Source organism: Mycteria americana, chromosome 1, assembly GCF_035582795.1.
Source record: "Mycteria americana isolate JAX WOST 10 ecotype Jacksonville Zoo and Gardens chromosome 1, USCA_MyAme_1.0, whole genome shotgun sequence".
Lineage (NCBI taxonomy): Eukaryota > Metazoa > Chordata > Aves > Ciconiiformes > Ciconiidae > Mycteria > Mycteria americana.
This window is the reverse complement of record NC_134365.1, coordinates 56,747,568-56,769,725: the sequence shown is the minus strand read 5'-3', so window position 1 is coordinate 56,769,725 and position 22,158 is coordinate 56,747,568. Positions and strand designations below refer to the sequence as shown.

Sequence of the window (22,158 nt, the reverse complement as noted above, 5' to 3'; positions counted from 1 at the left end):
GTTGCCTCTCACAACAAAGGGACAGCTAACTCAATTTCCTTGACTTCTTCCTGGCACTGGCCCTATTTATACTGCACATCAATTGTAAGGTCAGATGAATAGTCTCCTCCCACTGAAAACAGAGCGGGAAGGAACAACTCTTTGCTACCTAAAGAGAAAGAGATGTGTTGATTCTCAGAGGCTTGAAAGAAGAGGGAGCAGGACCAGTCTGTAAGCTTGTGTGCTCAGGAGTGGTACAGGTAGGTGCCACAAACATGTAAGCACATGGACAATCCTCCATACAGAGATTTAGGGATATCTGCTGCTACTCTTTCAGCGCAAGAAAAAAAGCACAGCCCTACCTGCAAATGATCACCACAGCCCTAATTCTTTGTTATCTTACACGTGCTCAGCTTTCAAACATGTGAACAGTGCACACAGTGACAGTGTTTTGTCAATGGGAGCAGAAAGAGAACACATATGCCCCAGGGATTTAATGGATTGTATTCATTTCCAAACCAAGCCTATTTAATTAGGAAGAGAAGGGAAAGGGACAGGGTAAGGGCAGGAAGAGGGAACAACACAGGCTATGGCAAAAAAATTTACAATAAAAATATGCTTGCTCCCTTAAGCAATGGCCACCAGGGTCAGCCACACTACACGAATATTCCAAGCCACAGCAGCAGTATATTAAAATACAAATCAGCCATACACTGCCTTCGACAAATGGACTTGAAAGAAGAAACAAAGGGGAGCACACCTTGCCCCTCTGACCCGGCAGCAGCAGAAGGGGGTCAAGCACTCCCCTGGCCTGGAGAAGCAGGGGTGGCAGCAGCAGCAGCATAGCCTCCCTCCTGCACAGTGCTGAATGCTATCAGGTAGGAGTCACAGTCCAATAAAATAAAATAAAATGCACAGCTGGGTTGATCCTGATGAGAGTGCTTCTGAGGCCCATGTTAGTCTTAGCACACCCTTGCCAATGTGACCAAAGTGGAGGACTCTTCTTTTTAATTCATGCAGAGCTCAGAGCAGCACTGACTTATTCTAGCATAAACACCTGCCCTGCAGACCAGGGAGTCACTTCATGAGGAGTAGAAAAAAAATTCAGCAGGATTTGTCCAAGTTTATGAAAGCAGAAGGAAGGACAGACCTCCTACGGGGGGGGAGGGGGGGGGAGAAAAAAAGAAAAAAAGACAGGACAGCATGTCTGTATGGGCTCTGGGATCCTCTCCCATCACGCAGCTCTGAGTTCTCTGCTGACGACAGTCCTATGAGGAGGGAAGGGCACAGCAGCACATCTCTTGTCTCTTACAGCTGGTGGAGGGTTTGTAAGAGCATATGACGAGCAAATGAACAGGAGTCAAGAGCACGGTTTGGTCTGTGGAAAGAGAGGAGAGAGAGAGAGAGATATTTAAAATAGCAAATTTAAGAACTGTTTTGTATCTGATTTTGAATGGAAAAATAAACACTATTTCAAACGCACTAAGACTTGCATGCCCAAAAGTCTACATCTTTTCCCCTTGGTCATCTCTTCTGAGACCATTCCCTGACCTCTGCACAGATCACTGCTTCCCACCCAGAGCTTGCTGTTGAAAATTCTCTCTCCTGTTGCTGAGTCTGAGTCAGGAAGACAACGGCCAAGAACCAGAACATTTATTTCCACAGGTACAAAAACCAGCAGCAGATTGTTCATCTCTGCAGCCCAGCGTCTCAGTTTCAGTAGCAGGAAGTGGGTGGGGGTGGAAGCCCCTTTCACTCCCAGCAATGGAATTTTCCATATAGATCCACCGTTTAGGGCCCCAAAACACAGAAGACAAGCCTGCTTGTACTCAATTCTTTTCTCACCCAGTCATCTGTTATCTTTGACCCAATGGTGACTTTGGTTTCAGGGCTTAAGTCTTTTAAAAAGGCCCTCCCCGCCCCCGAGGTCAAGTAGCACCTGACTGGCTTTGCTGGGCCACCTTTTGGGGGCCTTACAAATAGCGCCCAGAACGTGCAAACCATCGGCTGAAAGCGCCTGGCACAGAGATTGCAATAGTGAGGTCTACCTCATGCAGAATAACCTGCTGCTTGAAACTAGATGATGGGACTATAGTCACATCAGGGTTAACGTGGGGCTAAATCTCCCTAACCTTCCCATCACCGCCCAGTAATGTATATTTCTGTTTCCACAGGCTAGCTGTTCTCTAAGCATCACTGAAACTTCCAACAGTCTGTATCCACCCATTAGGGAACTTCCTCCAAAGAATTTTAATCCAACATTTTCCACTGTTCTGAGAATGGAAATCATTAATTTTACCTTTCTCCTACTCCAACACAGCAAAATACTCTTAATAGCAGTGCGGTCTACTCATTTTGGGAAAGAAGGGGGAGGTGAAATAAAGATGGGAGTATCTAGGTAGGAGCAAAAAATTAATCTCTGGATTTATAGTACACAGGTAATGGCTGCAGAGGCTGTTTGGTATAGGACTCCATGTATGCTACGGTTTAACAGAACCACATCCTGGAGAAGAGTTAACCCCTTTTATCCTCCCAAGAGCCATTCAATGCCCCACACTGAACAGACAGGACACAATTACAACTTGCAGTTTATCTTCAAAGTGGCTGGGTGAGGTATTTCAGTCGTCATCTTCGGAAGACCCAGCCCTGTTTGCAATGAGCAGGCTGATTTTGCCTAGGCAGCTTCCTCATTTTTGGAAATAGAGAACCTGAACTGCTGATGTTGATCACAGCCAACCTCCCTCACAGCCTCCACTCCTAACACCAAACCTCCTCTAACACTAAGAACCTCCTTACTTGCTGTGGAGCTAAACTGCCTGCCACTCTGTGCTACAGACTGTTTAAAGAGGCCAGTGATATGATCCAATCCTGCAGCAAAGAGCAGGAAAAACAAAACACCCACACACACACCCCCCAACCAAACAAAAAACCCAACCCTTCCAAAAAACAAAACAAAAAAACCCAAACCACCACCACCACCTCCAGTAAGTCACAAGCCGGCAGGCAGACATCCACATACTTTCAGTGTTTCCACCGAAAGAATTATGGAAAAGCACATGTGGATTCACAGCACCCTCTTGTGTCCAAAAAAAGAAAATAAAGACTGACAGCAGCAGAGTAAGATGGATGCTGCTTACAGTCCATATCCATAATTTTATTATTATTTTTGAACGGAGAACACTACCTACATCATCACAAATTGCCACAAAAGAAAGGAGGAGAATGACTACTCCAGAAGTAAGCCCCTTGCAGCAAAAAGCAGCAGAGCTTTAGCCTAGGCAGCTACAAGAACTTTACAGCTCTAGAAGCCCAAAGGAGCTAACCGCAATCCTAAAGGAAAAACCTAGAAAATATCACAAAAACTCATACCAGTTTGCTGCAAATGAAGGACTCATGGGTCTGACAGAGAAAAAAGTAGATTTGTTGCAGAAACAGAGCCCAAATGAGTTCTGCAGATTACTAGGTTAACCAGTTAGAGGTTTGATTTAAGGTTAGGGCATGATTTTGTTCTGACTGAATTCCAAGGCAAGGCAAGGTTAATTGAGAAGCTGTTTTAACTGGACTTTGTGGTTCTTGAACTGCTCTTATTCTCTCCAGGCAACTGTAAAGGATTTAATAGTTGTTCTCCTTGTTCCCTTAGGGAAAGCATTTTAAGAAATACATATATTTATAAAACACAAAGGTATATCGCTTGTATATAGCGTTGACTTCATTATGCTGCACAGGACATGAGTTTCCCTATGTAATATCACACCTTGCAACAGAGGGGTTTGCAAATCAGAGAAAGCTTCAGCTCCAGGAATTTCACAGCACCAGGGACACTCTGCAGGCTTGCCATAAGCACCCTTACATACCAAAGGCAGCCAGACAGACAGATCTGCCTTCTACTGTGGGAGGCTCTTGGCTCTCATGCAACTTATACAGGACCTCTGAACAATCTCACACTTCCAGAAAGAGACTTTGCCCTCTTGTAATTGTAGTGAAATGCTGGCTATGGATTCAATAGAATTTTTGTTGGCGGATTCATTAAGACTAGAATTTTCCTCTTGTTTCATCATGTACAGCATCATCTACAGATGAAAAAACATTTATTGGTATTTTGCAGGCCTGGAGCCTGGGAGAGGCCTACATACACACATACAGGCAGAGGGGGACAAGTGTCTTTTGTGAGCAAATTTGTTTAGAAGACATGTCAAGTTGAGTTATGAGGCTACTCTAGGCACTGGAACCTGACATAAAACCAATTAGAAGGGTCAAATGCACTGAACCAAAGTCACCTTTTCTGTATTCCCAGCTTCAAGTGATTTAAATCCTCTGGAGGCCTGGGGCTGATAGACACTGAGTGGTACTTGTTTTGATCAAGCTAGGTCTCTGCATAACTAGTGCCTGATGAAGTAAGCCATCATTTTCTTCACCCTTTTATTTTAGGGCTGGTATTGGATCCTTACACTATACGTATCTACTTGATCAACAAGCAAGATCACAGGCACAGGCAGCAGTGTAGGAAACAGCAGAAATCCAGTGGATCTGTCCGGACAACTTCACATGGCAAGTCCTGATACTTCTTGCTTAAACCTATAATGATTGGGCTGGAGGTGTATTTGTTCAGTTGGTAAAGCATTCATTGGCTTGTAACTGCCTAATTCTTAGCCTGATCAAGCCAAACAGAGGAGACAGCAGACAAACTGTTCCACCAGAAGGGCCTCTAGGTTAGCATTTGCACATGTGTAAACAAGCTAGTTACATAATTTTATTTTCCAAAACTGACCTTAGCATGGCTGGTTGCTGGACACATACTACTGCTACACATCAGCTTTGACAGCTTCAGCCACACCAACGCTAGGAAAAATTCTTCTCCCCTATCACAACTGACCTGCTTCCAATCCCAGTAGAACTAAGAAAAGACTGACTACCAACATTTGACTGCATCCCTATCACCCATGTTTCGTACTGACCACATGGTATTTGATGCCTCTGCCTTTCATCAGCAAGAGATCGTAAACATCTGCATATTACCCATACCGTGAAAACCAGGAAGGCTAAAGCCTCATTTTGGAACCTGTTAAAAAGCTGCTGTCACCCTACGTGGCACGTGGTTCATTCTGAGCCAAACAGCCACCAAGCTCCAAATGGATTTCAGACCTCTGCTGGTTTTGCCTGAAGTGACAATTTTGGACTGTTTCTCCTCTTCACTGCTGAAGAGTAGTATTTAATCCTTCCTCTCTTGAGGGGAGGTCTATTTGGTGTGTTTTTTCCAAGTCTTATCAATGCTGAAGTTCACACTGATTTAATTCAGAAGAGATACGGCTTCCACAGCTATTGCATTTACTATGCTTTTAAGACATTAAAGAAACTAAAGCTGGTGGGGCAGGGGTTGATTCTATACCTATACTGGAAGTAACAACATTAAATAGAGGCAGGCAGTAGAAGCAACTTCTTCAACGCTTATGCTCCCAATTTAGTTCTCAGAAAAATCACTAGCCTTGTTGCTGTCACAGTAAGAAGTTTCATTTAGAAACAAATTCAGTCTTTGTGTTTTGATCTGCTAGTGTTCAGTGTTACACAGTATGACAATTCAGGTAGAGCTCTGCTGACCCTCATACTCAGAAGGATTATTTGGAGGGTGCAGTTAGATCCAGTGTACTCATAGTTCACTCAAACAGGGGCTAGAAACCCAGCAGGTTTCCTTAAGCTCAAAACACCTCTTCTGTGACTGGCATTAGCAGTCTCTGCTTCAGAGCCAGTCAGCTGCAAAGCCAGCTTTCCACTATTTCTTCTTTAGGATCAAGATTTTTTTACTCTAAACCTTGCATAGTGGAGTAAGCAAGAGAAAAGGAGAGGCCCATTAAACTATTAATCCTTAATTTCAGAACAGATACTTAGTGGGCTTTAACAGAACAGCTTGCATGTAGCTATTAACCCTCAAACAGTTTCACTAGCTCCTGTGGAGAAGACTGCAAGGCAAGTACTATACTCACTTTGTGACAAAAGCGGAGAGAACTGGGGCCAGGGATTTAGGGAAATAATCCTGCTGGACCATATAGTTCAAGGTCATAAGAATACCATAGAGGCTTGGGACAGCTTTGATCTTCTCTTCACTCTGAGAAAAGGACAAGAAGATGAAGTCAGGCTTAAGACAATCACTATTTTATGTAATCCATTGTAGTTCACAGAGGCAATGAATTCTCTATTGAATGAAGTGCTCCCATACACTGTAGGAGAGAAAGCTGGTCACTACATAAGTGTAGTTCCTCAAGACAAAGGTAGCCAATTCCATAGCCTCCCAGCACCAGCATCTGAAATAAAGCAGCATCAACAACATTCCAGTACTTATCAATTGACAGCAGTAGTAATGGGGAAAGGGAAGTAATGAACTTGCAAGTGAAACAGCCAAATCTTCTCAGAGGCCCTGTGTCAAAGTGTTCTCCCTAAGGAATTCAACCAGACTTCAATTCATAAAGAATTCAGTTGCCTTAATTACATAATTTTTTCTTGTATTATTCTGTAGCTCACTTTCATACCATCTCCAGTTCTTCGGCAGGCTTCCTCCAGAACTCGATGCAGTATTCCCAGAACCAGTCTCACAATTATGTACAAGATAAAGCTAATAGTCATCCCCCTGCTTACATGATGCATAAGTTATTCTTGCTCCTAACATGATGCTAACCTACATGTCCCAACTCTTACATTGTTTTCATTTATTTTTCCACTGCCATTTCAGCTAAAGCCCTTCATTCGGTAGACAGGATCTAGACCTGTGTTCCTATGTGTATGACCTTGGAGTTCATGGTGCTAAGAATATCTGTTGCTCACGTGCTTCCAGCTAGGTGGGACAGAAAATGATGGAAGCTGCTCCTTCTCCACATATGCCTAATTCATCACTAGTCCTCTATATCACAGATGACAATCAGCTGGCTGATCCTCAAGGGCTTTATTATCAATGCCACTTCCTGGCCTGAAAGAGTTCTTCTGAAGCACAAGTCTGTGCTTTATGCTTCATGCATATTCGCTATTTTCTATATGGGTAAGAGGTAGGTGGTAGTCCCTGAAACAAGCATTCTGCAGAAGAAAAAGCCATCTCAGGTTCTGTTGACCTGAGAAGGGGGAAGCTCAGCATTAGTCCAATGTTCAATGAACACAGGGAAAGGCTAAACTGATTTTTAGAAAGTTAAGACATATCCAAGCATGTCGACAGCTGTCTGTACAAGCTCGATATTACCAGAAGGAAATCCATAAACCTAATTAAGAGCAGGCTGCTATAACATAGATTATGGCTATTCTGTGGTTTAGAATTGTCTTGGTCCAAGTTTCCATTCTCAGCTTCTAGGTCTTATGGCAGTGAGAAACATTAACCCTTGTAGCACAAGTAGGCAAAGGTGCTTCTTAAGTTTGCAGACAGAACCTCTCCCTAGTCACCTCACTGAAAGAAAAGCTACAGGTATTCTAATGGGATTCACAGGTTTCCTACTGACCCTCCATCTTTTCTCACAAGAAGGTTTATTCCCTGTAACTACATATTTAACACTAGTATTTGGCAATGATACTACAAAGCATGAAGTTGAATGCTACTGATCTAACATGAGTAGTTGGATAGTAGTTGGATGAGTAGCAGTTTTTGAGCCGTGCTACTAAGGGATGCCCTAAAGGACCACATTAACTAATAATATTGTAGATTAGACTCCTGGACATGGCTTTTCCTAGACACCATAATCCAGCAGCAGCACTATTTCCTTACCTGACCCTCCCTACCTTTAGGGGATGACTGAGAATGCAGAGCACATTAAGCAGAAGAGGTACAAAGAGCTGACACCTCCTTCATCCTAATGCAACCTTGCAATTTGCAATTTCTGCTGGACCTGCAGACTTCCATTGTCTCTGGGCATCAGGCATGCACAGGCACCCAGCTGCTTCCATAGCAACATAATTACCCAAAACCCAGCCAGTCTGGTCTTCAACAGCCTAAACAGACCATGACTTAACTCTTTCCTGCTTCCTCACCTTAAGTAGTCCCATGTGGATCAAGAGGCTTGTGATGAATGCATCCGAATTAAATGTGGCAGAAGTGAAGGCTTTTCTCATCAAGGCATCTAAAAAGAAATAAATGCATCATATTAAACAATACAGAAAGGGATGCTGTTACAGATTTTAAGATCAAGATTGATCATAAAGGACGTCAGGGAATATCAGCTGTTAAAGGAGTTTTGGGAGGTTTCCAGTTGTCTCTGCAGAGACTAGGTATGTCCCTGCATACCTTTATGTCCTCTGAAACACTGAGACAGATAAAACCCAGTCCTTAGGTATAAGGCCTGATACAAAGGAAAAGAAAAAACCCCACACCCAACAACAAAAAATGCAAAAAAACCCAAAATTTGCACACTGCCAAGCTTCAGATGTAGTTTGACCTCAGTCCTATGCATCACAAAATGCTCTGCTCACTGCATTTGGACATGCATGCTATGTGCATACATGCAAATAAATATGATCAGATGAAGTAGAACAGCAAGAGTTAGAGCCTTAAAATTTTTTAAGGTCAGCAAGAATTCACCTTTCATTTGAAACCAAAAGGAATGAGAACCCAATGAGAAAACTTGTTCAACTGTTTTCTGGGCTCCCTCAGGACCAATATTGTGGAAGCACAAGATACGCTAAGTTCAGAATGAATCTCTGCTTTCATTCCACATAACAGCACGGCACAGCTTGGTACTTTGTCACCTGGAGTTCCCTGCTGCCAGGGACAAAACAGTCCAATGGCCTGGCCCACAAGGGCCTTCCTCTGCATTGCACTGGTGTCCTTGACACTGAAGCAGGTCACACCATGAAGTGAAGAAAGGCCCAGTCACCTGTTGTTTCATGCACTGCTGTTTTCACTGGGGCTTCATCTTTGAAAACCGAGGATATCCTTAGGAGAGTTGTAACTACTTTCTCTACATCAGATGTATCTGTCTGAAAGACAAGAGAAAAAACACACATCAGGGGCCATTCAGTTCACTGCTCACCAGCTACAGAAGATGGGTCTTTGCTAGGGCTGTGATAAGAATTACAGCCTTCAGCTGACTGACATCAGTTTTGCCTTGGCCATACCACAAGGCATAAGCAACACTGTGAAACAAAGTTACTCTATGTAGAAGCTCTGATGGCAGTATATGCATTAACTGCATCATCTGCTTCCATAAGGTTCCTCGGAATCACTGGAGAGAAGATGCAAATCTAGGTCTCAAGAGAGAAAGTTATCACCTCTGGGAATTAAATGATTCTGAGAATCAAGTACAGAAAACCACCAGCTCACCTACCTGCTGAGCTATCAGTACAGAGCACTTTGGTCCTAGTCGCAGCAATTTCTCTGGTGATGGGAAAGCAAGGAACGTGGCAACATCCACAGGAGGAGATGGCACTGGAGTTGAATCCTGAAACAGGCAGAATCCATCTCAAGTTTACTCTTGGAACTAAATAAATTGGTTCAGCAGCAAAGACACATGGGACAGGTCAGGACACAGGTACATCAGGTCAGGATTTGTTCTATTTGAAAACTATTTGAGGCTAGAATGAGCCCAGAGTTGGAATATCCAGAATATGGTAGCATGACTGCATGGCATTGCACAAACAAGGTTCCCATCATTTTCTGGACATGGGAAGACTTTTTCTACCTGTGTTTGTCAGAACCATTACTCAGCCTTTCCCTTCATGCATGTGTACACATGCACACTTTAACAAAACATGTTTCCAAGTCATCCATTTTCTTTATTTCCTGCATGTTATCTCCCTGACTGTTACTACAGCGCCAGCCCACGCAGGAATGTGAACGCCTGCCAGCACTCCAAGTTCGGACTCACTCCAGATCTCATTTCCTCCTTTACTCCCCTCCAGCTGAGGAAACAGGAATGCATCTGGAAGTAAGCTTACCTGTGAATCAATTATCTTCTTAGGAGTCAGTGACTCCTGTTCTCCCTGTCCTCTCTCCTTCAACTGTTGCTGTTCTTCCTCCTCCTCTTCCTCCTCCTCTTCCTCTTCATCCTCCTCCTCCTCCTCTTCATCATCCTCTTCCTCCCCTTCATCATCACTAAGGTTTGAGTTACATGTTACATTAATTACACACTTGCAATTCCTGTACACTGGAACTCAAAACATTTTTTCAAGAACAAAAAAGCAGCCTCCCCTCAAGTCTTACTGCAAGAAGTGCATCTCCATCTACAACAGATTAAGAGGACACTCAGGCTTCAGTCATCCCATTGACAATGGCAAGCAAAGAGCGAGGAATGCAATCCATAACTAAGATTGAGATAAATCCATCGATGAAAACAAGACACAAGGCTTATCCTGCTTCTGGAATCCCCTAATGGTGCTCCACACTGCATACTGAAACCAGCATCCATCTGCAATGTTACAGGTCTTATTTAAAACAGATAGGTGAATGAAAGTGTTGATGAAAATGGTTGGAAAATTTCTGATTTAAACTCTGGTACCCTGCCTACCTCAAAGATCCCAGCACAGCTGCCATATTGAAGCCTTCAAGGATCTCCTGGAGTTGCTCACATCCCTCTTCTCCTAGACAGTTACCTAGGTTGATAGGGGAAAGGGAGTAGACTTAACAGATGCACACGTTTGTTCTTAAGGATTTTGCTATAGATTCTTGTCTATCTCTTATTTCTCAAATTGAACAGTTATCAGTCATTTCTACACAACACCTTAGAGGCAGCAATGCAGCCTTCAGTTATCAGAATCAAACAGTTGTTAAACAAATTTCAGCAGCGTTACACAACGGCTGGAGACAAACAAACCCCCTAATTTTTCAGAGTGTCTTTGAGAGACTTCCTGCTAGTTCTATAAACAGCTCTTGTTCTCAGCGATTCTAGAACAAGGACACATGGCACAGTACCAGTGAAATGCAGTGACTCAAGGTATGAACAGCAAAAGCCAACACTGGTCAAAGTTCTCCCACTCTTCTGCAGAGATGTACACAGAGGTTTTTGTTTGCAAGTATGAAATATCTGAGATCACAACGAACAATTAAAAAAACTTTTACTGAAAAAACAGGTATAGGTATCAGTTTAATCTTTCCACCTTATGAGATATACCGAAACTGCTTAACTTTAACAACTAAGTGAGTTCATGGCTTAAGAAAACTTTCAGGATATAAGTGCTTCCTGCCCCGAGGTCATTCAGGTTCAACTGCTCTCAGAGTACCATTTTTAAATGCTGACAACTGCAAGACTAGAATATGTGATACTGTCAACATTCTTCCTAGTGGCTTCTAGTTGCGATCAGACTAGAATACTTTGATCTAGCAAACTTACATACCATTGAGATCCAACTTCTCCAACTCTGCCTTATCTTCAATAGCTTCAGCAACAGTCAGAGCAGCATCTCGTTTGATCTCACAGAAGGACAAATTCAGTTCCTAAGAAGTAGAAGAATATTTGTTTGCAGAATTCCTATTAACATCTGTCATCTCCATAAGCTTCATGTGTTCACAAGTGTTCTGGAAAGAATCTCATTTGAAGAGGCTCTGAGCAAAAAAAAGTATTTTTAATTGGAAATAAAACCTGACACATACTCCTACTTCATATACCTAAAAGGGGTATTTTGAAACATACTATTGTTAAAAGCAGCACTACTAAAAGTAACCACTTTACTAGAATAGCTATAGAGACCAGACCATTCTGACTGCTCACCTAAAAGGTAGCAGACATTTCAGTCCTTAGCAATCAGCTGACTGGAGATCTTCACTTATTCAAGGGTCACAAGAGCATTCCAGAATTCACACACCAGTAAGTCTTACTGAAGAAGGGTAGCTACTATACTAAATGGTTGGCACATTTGCTTTTGAACACTTACATTGCAAGTTAAGGCCTTCAAAAGACAAACTATGAGTGGTACTACTTCTGATAAAGACAGCCAGCAGAGAAACAGTGTGGACAGACTAGTAAGAGTGAAGTTATTCAACAGCCAGGCACCATCCCCCACCATTCCACGTTGTGCTCAATCAACCCTTTCCTGAGAAGAGATTTAATATTAACAGCAAAAGGGAAGCAGTCCTTGAACAGAATGAATCAGCTACAATTGCTTCATGCTACCCTCCCTTAACCACTTCAGCTCTAGAAAAAAGGATTTAAATTCTGGCGGTTCATCTCAATGCCCCCATTAGATCCTTACTTAAGTTTTCCTGGGAGATTCAGACATAAGTTCCACCAGAACCAGCAGAAGCCTGAGCAACAGATCTCACACCACAAAGCACCTACTTCTTTCTGTACCAGGTTCATATACGTAAATAAATATTAGCACTCAGCTGAATTTTTGTCTCTGACTGTAAGCTTGCAAGATTAGGAATTATGTGTTCAGCATCTGTCCCAGGGCAGTTGTGACCCATGGCAGGTGTTTCTAGAGATCTTAGTTTACTTATGTTACTGACTGGACTTAGGCCTGTCTAGAATGTTGTAAAATGCACATCCTGTGCAAATATTGATGTAGGAGGCTGTGGTTGCAAAAAAAATTAAAATATTTGGACTTTTGATACACGCCCTAACAAAGAAAAAGCATTAACTGTATGAACTCTGAAATGCTGAAGAGATTACAAGCTCATTCATGAAGACGAACATCTCAGTCCCCGCTCACGACCCTCTGAGAGGTTCTAAAAGCAGATACTTCCATTATCAGATTTCTTGAATAGCACTTGCTGAGTTGAACCAACAGCTTCAAAAACATCAAGCGGAGTCTAAACAGATCACTGGTACACCTCCATATAGCATAGCCTTAGCTGGATGTGGCGATGCCACTGATCTACAATACAGCTTATTGCTTTCGCATTGTGAGTGCAGAGCCCACACTGAAGTGAATCCCACTTTAAAATAATCACTAGTGGTAGGAGAATGGACAGAAAAAACAGAAAATGGGAAATTAGGCATTTTCAAAAGAGATTTAAAGCTGAACAGCAAGAAGACAATACCTTTAATTTATGAAGCCCTTCTTTAACAGCATCAGCAATAGCAACAGCACCCTTCGAACGCACCAGGCAGTCCCCAAAGTTGATCACTTCAATCTGCCGGAGCGCCTTCAGAGTCTGCAAGACAGCACAAATTTGAAAGTACAGACATGCAAGTAAATTAATATCCTATCACTCCTGGAAGGTCATCTTTCCCACTGCAGCATGGCACACAGCTCCACCAACCCAGAGGTGCTAATGCTAACTATATTTGAGGAGACTGGGAAACAAAAGACAAACCCAAAGCAACTGCTTAGAACAACTCACCTCTGCCATGGCCACAGCTCCTTTCTCTGTGAAGGTGTTGTCATTCAAGTTTATAACCTTAAGCAGTGGGTTGATAGCAAAGGCCTGGGCTAGTGCCGTGATGCCAGGATGGTTAATTCCATTCTGTGGCATATGGACTTCTTCTAGAGTCCCAATGATCTAGGAAAGGATGCAGATGAAAAAAAGCTGTTAGGAGACATACTTCAACTCAAGAGTATAGCGCTCCACTCTTTAGGATGTGGTTAAAATTGTTTTCCTCCAACTCAAAACTCCATTAGTTCTTCTACATAGAATTATTTACCAGCAATTATGTCACAAATCTAAGTGAAACTGCAGGCTCATGGCAAGTGTCAGATTACACAAAGCCCTGAGTCTAAGAGTCACAAGTAGCATCCTCCTAGTGTGCCTGCTCTACCTTAAAACAAGAGTTCTTCACCTGTGGTTCAACAGCATTGAAACAGACCAAGCAACATCACTGGATACGGTATTTTTCTAATTCAGATCTACATTTTGCCCTGACTGCAGAAGCAAACCTGTAAGAAAATTGGTATGAACACTGTTTACAGACTAAACAGCATGTCACAAAACACAATAATGAATCCCATTTTGGTAGTGCCATTCAGCCTGAATTCCTCATGAATCACTTTGTTATGCGCCTCTCAAGTATGTAAGAAGTCTTATTTTTGCCATGATCACTGATTAGTCAAAATCACATCCAGACAGCTCTTTACAAAAAGAACAACCGACAATATCATTGTTAATATATCTGACAATATGCATTATAATTCAGAAGTCACTTCTAGCAGCAATGGAGGAAAGAAAAGGGAATTAGGTGGCCCCATCCACAATGAATTCTCTTCCTCCAATGGAAGTACAAGTTAGCCAGTGACAGCTAGAGAAAGCTAGGCAGCATTTAGAGTCCTCACAGGATGATCCTAGTGAAAACACTAGGTTGCTTTTGCCAGATGATTGAACTAGGCAAAGAAGCACTCAAGAGGTCAGCTGGTACACCTACCCCAGTGCCAGATAACCTCCATTAGCACAGAGTGAGGAGAAGGAATAGGACTACTATTAAATTACTCAGCAGATGCCTATTTCTTTCTCAAGTAACTACTTTACACAGCCACTAGTTATGTGTTTGGAAACTTAGGTCACAGAAACATTCAGTCATCAATTCTAATTGCACTTGTTGAAGACTCCAATTTCAGCAGCAAACAACATCGTGACTTTAGTGAACCAACAACCAGCCACTGCCTTCAAGCTGAGGCAAGCTCTGTGTACATTATCTTTAACATTAGCACTTAAGCACACCTTGCTCCAATTTGCTGCCAAGAAGCTCTGGCTTGGTACTTACCCCAAAGGCTTCAGCCAGGGCAGTGGCACCATCATTCTCCAGACGGTTTCTGCCAGCCACAAATATTTTCAAAGCAAGAGGCTTGCCCTGGGCACTTGATTTCCTGTGACACTCTTTCAGAGCGGCTGCCAATATCTAAACGTAAAACAAGCAGTTTATGCTACCTCAGCGTCTCATTCTGAAGGAATCCAAATGTGTTTTGTATATCCAGCTCAAGAAATACTTCAGTCACCACTGAAATGTACCTGCTCGTACAGTACGGTATACAATAAAACTGTCTGTAACTACACCACTTGCATACTACAGTCTTAGGCAAGAAGTGTAACTTCGCAACACTAGAACACATTGACCCCATTAAGAACATTTCATTCTTAAACAGGCAAACATGTAGGGTCTTAGCGATAATGACAGTTAGTCCCAGTTTTCTGCTTCATCCAACAGGCAACCCTTCAGTGCTTAGGCTTGGTAATACTGTTCTCTCAAATCCAAGGCTGCTATCTCCCTTGACATGGAATCTAATGTTTAGGATAGAACTGTTTTCCTATCCTGGAAAAACAGATGAGCTTTTCATACTTCAGAAATTTATCCATGAAAACATGTAGAGGGAAGGAATCTTGAGACTGGAGAAGTGGGCCAACAAGAATCTCATTAGTTTTAAAGGGAAATGCAAAGTCCTGCAAATGGGGAGAAATAACCCCATGTACCAGCATAAGCTGGGGGTCAACTGGGGGCAAAATAGCTTGGCAGAAAAGAACCCAGGGGGTCCTAGTGAGTGAGAAATTGACTATGAGCTAGCAATATGCGCTTGCAGCAAAGCAAGTCTACTGGGCTGCCTTGGGAACAGCATTGTCAGCAGGTCAAGGGAAGTGATCCTTCTCCTCTACTCAGCCCTGTGAAATGAATCTGAGTACTGTGTCCAGTTCCAGGCTCCTACATGGACATACTGGGGTGAGTCCAGCAAAGGGTTCCAAGGATGATAAGGAACTGGAGAATTTTACATACTGGGAGAGTGCTGAGAGCTGGGGTTAAGGCTGGAGAAGAGAAGGCTCTGGGGGAGATCTTATCCATGTGTAAGAACAGCCAGAATAACAGGATGGGGGGAGAAGGTGGTGTAAAGAAGGCAGAGCCAGACACAAATGCACACAAACTGATGCAGAGAAAATTCCATTTCAATACAAAACCACCTTTTTTACTGTGAGGGTTATTAAAAACTGGGACAGACTATCCAGAAAACTTATGAAGTCTCCTTCCTTTGAGATATTCAAAACCTGACTAGACACAGCCCTGAGCAACCTGGTCTACTTGCCTTGAGCAGGGGAGTGGAACTAGACAATCACCAAAGATCCCTTCCAACCTCAATCATTCTGTGATTCTGTGTAGGGCAGTCTGAAGCCAAGTCCTGGCTCTGACCTCATTCCCAAAAAGGAGACAACCCTTACCTTGCCACCACCAATGCCCATGCCACAGTTATTGAGCTTGAGTTCTTGTAGGGTGTAGCATGCGGGGCTCTTCAGCAGTGCCTCAAAGCCACGCACACCGTCTGGTCCAAAGGCATTGTCACTCAGGTCCAGCTCCACCAGCTGGGCTCCAGCAGTGATGAGTGCATCCCCCAAAGAGATCTGTAAGGAAACAGATGGCCGTGGGTGGGAGGGAGTGGATTGACTTTTAGTGACAGCATCACTGCAGTGGCTAGGTATGACAGTGATGCTGCAAAAAATTTCCACTTTGAAGACATTCGGCAAAGCTGCATGGGGAAATAAAACTTTACAGCTAAAGCCAGAGAAGAAGTTGTGCAAATTAAGCTAAAGATAACCATAAGGCAGTTACCAAGAAGTTATCCCATCCCTTTAGGTCAAATACACATTTTTCAAAGTGAGTTTCCTCCTCTACACTGCTAAAAGAAATATTGTTTTCATTCTGTTGAGTTTGTCATGTTCTTGCTTCACAGAACTCAAGGAGGCGGGGAGCTCTGTAATGCTCTTGGAAGACATGGCCATATGCTTTTATTTAGAAAGCTTAGTTCCCATTCTATCTATCGGATCATGAGAATGTTTTCCCCAGTGACAAGCTTCTTCACTAGCATGGACTTGCATTTGGCCTTTTATCAGCTCTTCTCCACCTCATACAGAAGGAGCAAAAAAGAACCACTCACCTATTCTGAGACACTTAGTGTTAACAGCATAGAGAAAGATCAGCTCTGTGCTAAAAAACATACTCCCACAAAAAGCATGACAGGTGAGAAAAGAAGTTATATTAGTCAGAAGCCTCAGATCTAGTTTTTACTTACCAAGGCAGGAGGGATCTCAGACCTTAGTCTCCCTGTGAACATGTCACTCCAATGACACCTCTAAAATAAGAAACATACAGATAGAAACCATTAAAAATATTTAGGACAACACAGTTGTACAGAGGTTTACACATACAAGCTGCATTACATCACTGGGGACAGCTTAATACTGTCTGCCTTCCCTTGGGCTTGTCATTTGATTGTACTAAAGAGCTACGAGAACTAAGGTTACAATTACTTCACTTGCAAGGACATAAAGCCACTGAAATGCACATTATAAATAACACTATACAAGAATTCTTGCTTGCATTCAAGCTGGAATTCTTTTCGGCTGAGAAAATTACCGCAGAAAAAAGCAGCAGGAAACCGAAGGATACATTAGGAATGCAGATTTTACTAAGGTATGGAGCTCAACAATCTGGACTTGCTTGAAAAGCCACACTTGGGTGATTAACATGAATCAATATTTCATAATCCTCTCCTGCAAAGGACAGTGCCTCTAGCAGCACAGCATCCTCCTACCATTAGGCTAGAACACTAGTAGGAAAACATAGCTTGGACACGGAAAAACCTCCTGGTGCATTTCCTCCATTATTTCTTCCCTATTCAGGCATTCTCTGAAGACTCATTCTTCAGAAGATCTGATCATTCTCCAGAAGATATGACCCAGCTTTTCCATTAGAACTTAAGTTCTGTTGCCACAGTTCTTTGTTTATAGATGCTTCCTCTGCAGAGAGGCTCTTCCTTGCACAGCTTCCCAGCTTTAAGATTGGAAGTCTTCTGGACAGGAACAGTTAGGAATGCAGAAAGCATTCCCACTATCCCAAAGTCCCCAGGTTCTGCCATATTTCCATATGGTTGTTCTTCCTACTGGAAGAACCATCAAGCAAGCTTTGGGGCTAACTCAAGACAGTCTACTGGAGGAAGAACGTAGATAGGCCTTCAGTATTTCTACGTTACTTCTTCCCTTTCACCACCACCCACTTGAGGATCTCACCTTAAGCTCCGATTTCTTCTCCAAGGCTTTGGCAATGACCTTTGCTGCCTCCACACCCACTGTGTTGCCTTCTAGGCGCAATGCTTCCAGGCCATCAAATTCCTCAATTTGCTTGATCACTTCTTCAGCTGCAAAAAGCAGACAGTCTCGTTGGCCTTTTAACTATCATCTTAGGTGCCACAGTAACACTCTGATGCAGCAATACTTGCTCAACTCTACCCTTAGCGAAAACAGCTGACCAATATTATCTGAAAGAATCCTGAAACAGCAATGGAAACAGAGCTAAAATGTCAGGTCACTAAAGAGAACATTCTCCATTCACCACCCTGCCTTTTCATAATTTATTTCTAGTTCTATTCTCTGATAGCCATCCTCCTATTTGCAAAAGTAAGTTTCCTTACTTACTCCTAAGTAAGATTCCTCTGCCATTCAGCACATGGTTTAGGAGCTAGAGTGCATGTGCCTACAAAGATGCAAGGACTAAGCTAAAAGTTGATGGAAATTGGTGCCACATCAACAGGAAGAGGTTCCCACTGACTGACAAAAGTAGATGCCTGTTTAGCAAATATGTCAGGGTGGAACAATTTAACTCTAGAGTAATCCTGTGCAAGACACAGGAGCAGGCTGCAGACTCTCTCCTGTCACTGGGCATTTGTTATCATTCCCAAGCTCCAAAGCCTTTCCCCATAGTTCAGTAGCTTTGCACTACATTGAAATTCTTTACAATGAAGGTGGTGAAACACTGGAACAGGTTGCCAGAGAGGCTATAGATACCCCATCCCTGGAAACATTCAAGGTCAGGTTGGATCAGGCTCTGAGCAACCTGTTCTAGTTGAAGATGTCCCTGCTTATTGCAAGGGGGGTTGGACTAGATGGCCTGTAAAGGTCCCTTCCAACCAAAACTATTCTATGATTCAATGATACTAAAACAGCATATAAAAAAGCATCACCTTTGGAATCAGTAAAAAAGGTACACACTATAACAAATAATCTCTCTGAAGAACATGCTGTTTCTTCATGTGGCAGAAATGTTGATCTAAGAATATATACATATTCTCCAGATATTTACTCCATTAGCCACCACTGCAAGACATTTTTAATTGGGAAACACACATACACCAGCAAGAGAGATATTCCGGGAAAAAAAAAAAATAGCAAGAGTCTAACAAATTTGTCAGAATTTAGGAAGAAACTGGACTATTGCAGTGAACTAACGTATCAGCCCATTCCTCTGTGCAGGTCTTTGAAGCATCTACTTGTTCCAAGTGCTGTCATGCACTTGCTTACTCCTTTTAAAAAGGAGCACTAACTTCTAACGCACAGTGACTGTCAAAAGCACTTGGAGAGAACAGCAAGAAAACAAGAATCACACACCTGAGAGCCAAACCCCAATTCTGTCAGCTGTAGCACTGCCACTGTAGCAGGTCAAAGCAGGATACAAGAAGGGAAGGAAATGTGTCTGTCAGAAGCAGCTGTAGCTGAAAGACCCTTCCATCACAGCTAACATGACAACTTGGCCATGCAGGATTAGCAGGAAGTTTACCACAAGACTTTAGAATTTCAGGGACACACTTCCCAAACACAAGGGTATTTTCTCTTACCATCTTCAGCTGTATTGAGTTTAAGGCTCTGGCCTTTGAAGCTCAACTGTCCACCACCCACTTTGGTTTTCGCAAGTGACTCCGCAAGCTTAGTGATGTCTTCTGATGCCATTTTTCTGCCTTTCCAAATATTAAGAGCTGCCAATTAAAAGAAATTGTCAACATAAAAAAAGCAAACTACAATACATAATCTGTATGAATAATCATATTTATTCGAACAGTAATGTGTTTTTCATTGCTGGGATATCGAATTGAATTTTCAGGATCATTAGTGTTTTCCCCATAGCTCACTTATGGCAGCTAGGCTAGATCAATATTCCAAAGCCAATCCGTCAGATGGTGTTGATTCTTCCAATACTGATGAGACTTGGGTTTTGATAGAGTTGTTACACTTCATAAATAGCCAGTAGCTAAAACTATGGATTAAGGCCATATTAAGACATTATTCTTTGCATAACACTTTCACAATTAAAATGTAACATTCCTCTCTCCCCAAACCCCATCCTTTAATCATACACACTGCACATTTCCCCTGTTCTCCAAAGCAAGGTAGAATGAACACAACTGTTTTTCCTTTTCAATGATATTCCCAGTAGTGCCCTTGTCAGCACAGTTCTAGAACCACCGAGCTGCTGAAAACATCATGTGTGTTGCATACAAAACTCCCTCTCAGGTTTGTGGGTTCTCTTTCCTTTCAGATGTCCCACACAGATTTATCACACACATTAAACAGGATGATCTTACACTGATGATGAATTAGCAAACATTTTGCCTTGAGGCACAAGTTTGAAGCTAGCCATGCCTAGTAGCATCTGCATACCATTATTTAACGGATATCAATCACTGCGTAAAGTAACTGGGCTCCATTCATTCAGCAGGATAAACAGAGCATGTTTCTTATCCCAGCACCTCCGCTGGGATAAAAGGCTACACACAACTAGTGCTTAGAAGCAACATACTTATAAAACAGACTTCTGGTGTCAGAAGGGATGAAGGTTCATTCCTACAACAGAAAACTGGTTCCCTTCCATTCTTGTCTGACTTAGAAATGGCCCCGCGCTCTTGCAGCTCTTCGAGCTCAACAGCACTGGTTTTAAAACACCCCCTAAACAGAAGTTGTATATACATCCTTTCTTCCCGATACCTAGCTGTGAAGTATTTGCCTTCAGCTTCCCCAGAGTACAGCTTCTCTTCAGCTTTCATTAGCTTTAGTATTGCTTTTGGACACAAGGGGAAAAAAACATCCCCAAGGTTGGTCAACATCACTTTTCTAGGATGACTGTCCTGTCCTCTCAAGTAGGTGCTGCCAGTAGAAAGATGCTCACATAACTTACTCCACCCCACCAGGCCACACAGACACCAGACTGAAGGACATTCCCAACCTCTGCCAATCCAACACCGAGAAGGAAGAAAGAGAGGACATCCTCCAACCTGTGAAGGCTTTACTAGACAGGAACAAAAGTTAGGATCCAAAGAAGTCAGTCTGTTCACCTGGTTCAATTATTAACTTTACTTTTAAATAGCTCATCACCCTACTGTTTTTTTTAAAAAAAAAAAAAGAGTTCTGTTCTACTATGATGCTCTTCTATACTCCACAGGTGTACTCACTCCCTTTGCTTCTCTTTCCCTTAAATCCCCTTTTACTTTCTTCACCTTACACACAGGCCACTTCCTAATTTCAACATACGACTTCATCATCACATCCTGAAGCACGTTTTATTGCAAAGATGTCAGCCACATCCAATTGTCAACCTACCAGAGGTCTCTTCACTGCTAGTTCTTCAGCAGGGAAAGCTTTAAAAAAACAAAATTAAATTGAAAGGTTAGTAAGTTTGGCAAATAAAACCAAGCTGTGGAAATGCCTGAAGAGAGGTTTCCTCGTTACTTAAAGACGGTATGAGGCTGTATGCTTCCCAATGGTCAGAAAAGTTAGTTCAGCCGAATGTTTTAATTACAACACTTCGTCCACACCAACAGACAACGCACCGGCTACCTGCTGTGCCAGCCTGAGGAGGAGCCTGCCCTGCTCTCCCGGCAACGGAGGGCCCAGCACCCGGGAGCGCTAGGTGACAGCCCAAGGTTACCCTCCAGACAGCCCCTGACAGCCTCCCAGCGCGGCTTTCCCCCCACGGCGGCTGAGGGCTCTTCTCTTCCCCCGCGGAAGCTGCCGAGCGCCGGCCACGCCGCCACCTGCTCTTCGCGGCGGCCCCCGTAACCCCCCCCCCCTCCCCCGGCCCCACATAACGGGCCCCGCCACCGCGGGAGACGGCGCCGATGCCCCCCTTCCCGCCCCACGCGCGGGCGGCCCCCGTGGCCGGGCACGCGTGACCTGCATCCATGAGGGGGTACCCTCGCCTCCGCGTGGGAGCGCCGCGAGGCGTTCCCTTCCCGCTCCCCCCCGCGCGAGGAGCCGCGGCGGCGGGGGGGGGGGGGGGGGGGGGGGGGGCGCGGGGAAGTGTTAGTCCGCAGGATCGCCTCACCTCACGCACACCCCCCTTCCCCGGCCACCAACGGCGGCGGCGGCTGCCGCCTCCCCTCCCCTCCCCTCACCTCCGCGCCGCGAGGGATCCGGCGCCGCCGCCGTGGGCCGCTGGCTGCCGGGGGAGGCGATCGAGTGGCGCCGGCCCAAGCCCTCACGCTGCCGCCACTGCCGCCGCTGCCGCCGCCGGGGACGATGGGGGAGGGGCGGGCGGGGGA

At 43.7% G+C, this 22,158-nt stretch overlaps 1 protein-coding gene across 1 annotated transcript; it reads right to left on the bottom strand.

The window, feature by feature from the left end:
* Positions 1-463: 463 nt before the first annotated feature.
* On the bottom strand, positions 464-22,158 carry RANGAP1 (Ran GTPase activating protein 1). The gene is made up of 17 exons (XM_075499932.1): positions 22,012-22,158; positions 21,218-21,255; positions 19,462-19,599; positions 17,861-17,988; positions 16,864-16,923; positions 16,016-16,195; positions 14,577-14,711; positions 13,223-13,381; positions 12,920-13,033; positions 11,275-11,374; positions 10,449-10,533; positions 9,880-10,036; positions 9,270-9,383; positions 8,820-8,922; positions 7,978-8,066; positions 5,958-6,079; positions 464-1,357 (listed from the first exon to the last, which is right to left on the bottom strand). Exons 3-17 carry the CDS (start codon positions 19,571-19,573, stop codon positions 1,288-1,290), a joined length of 1,728 nt encoding a protein of 575 aa, XP_075356047.1. The 5' UTR covers positions 19,574-19,599; positions 21,218-21,255; positions 22,012-22,158; the 3' UTR covers positions 464-1,287.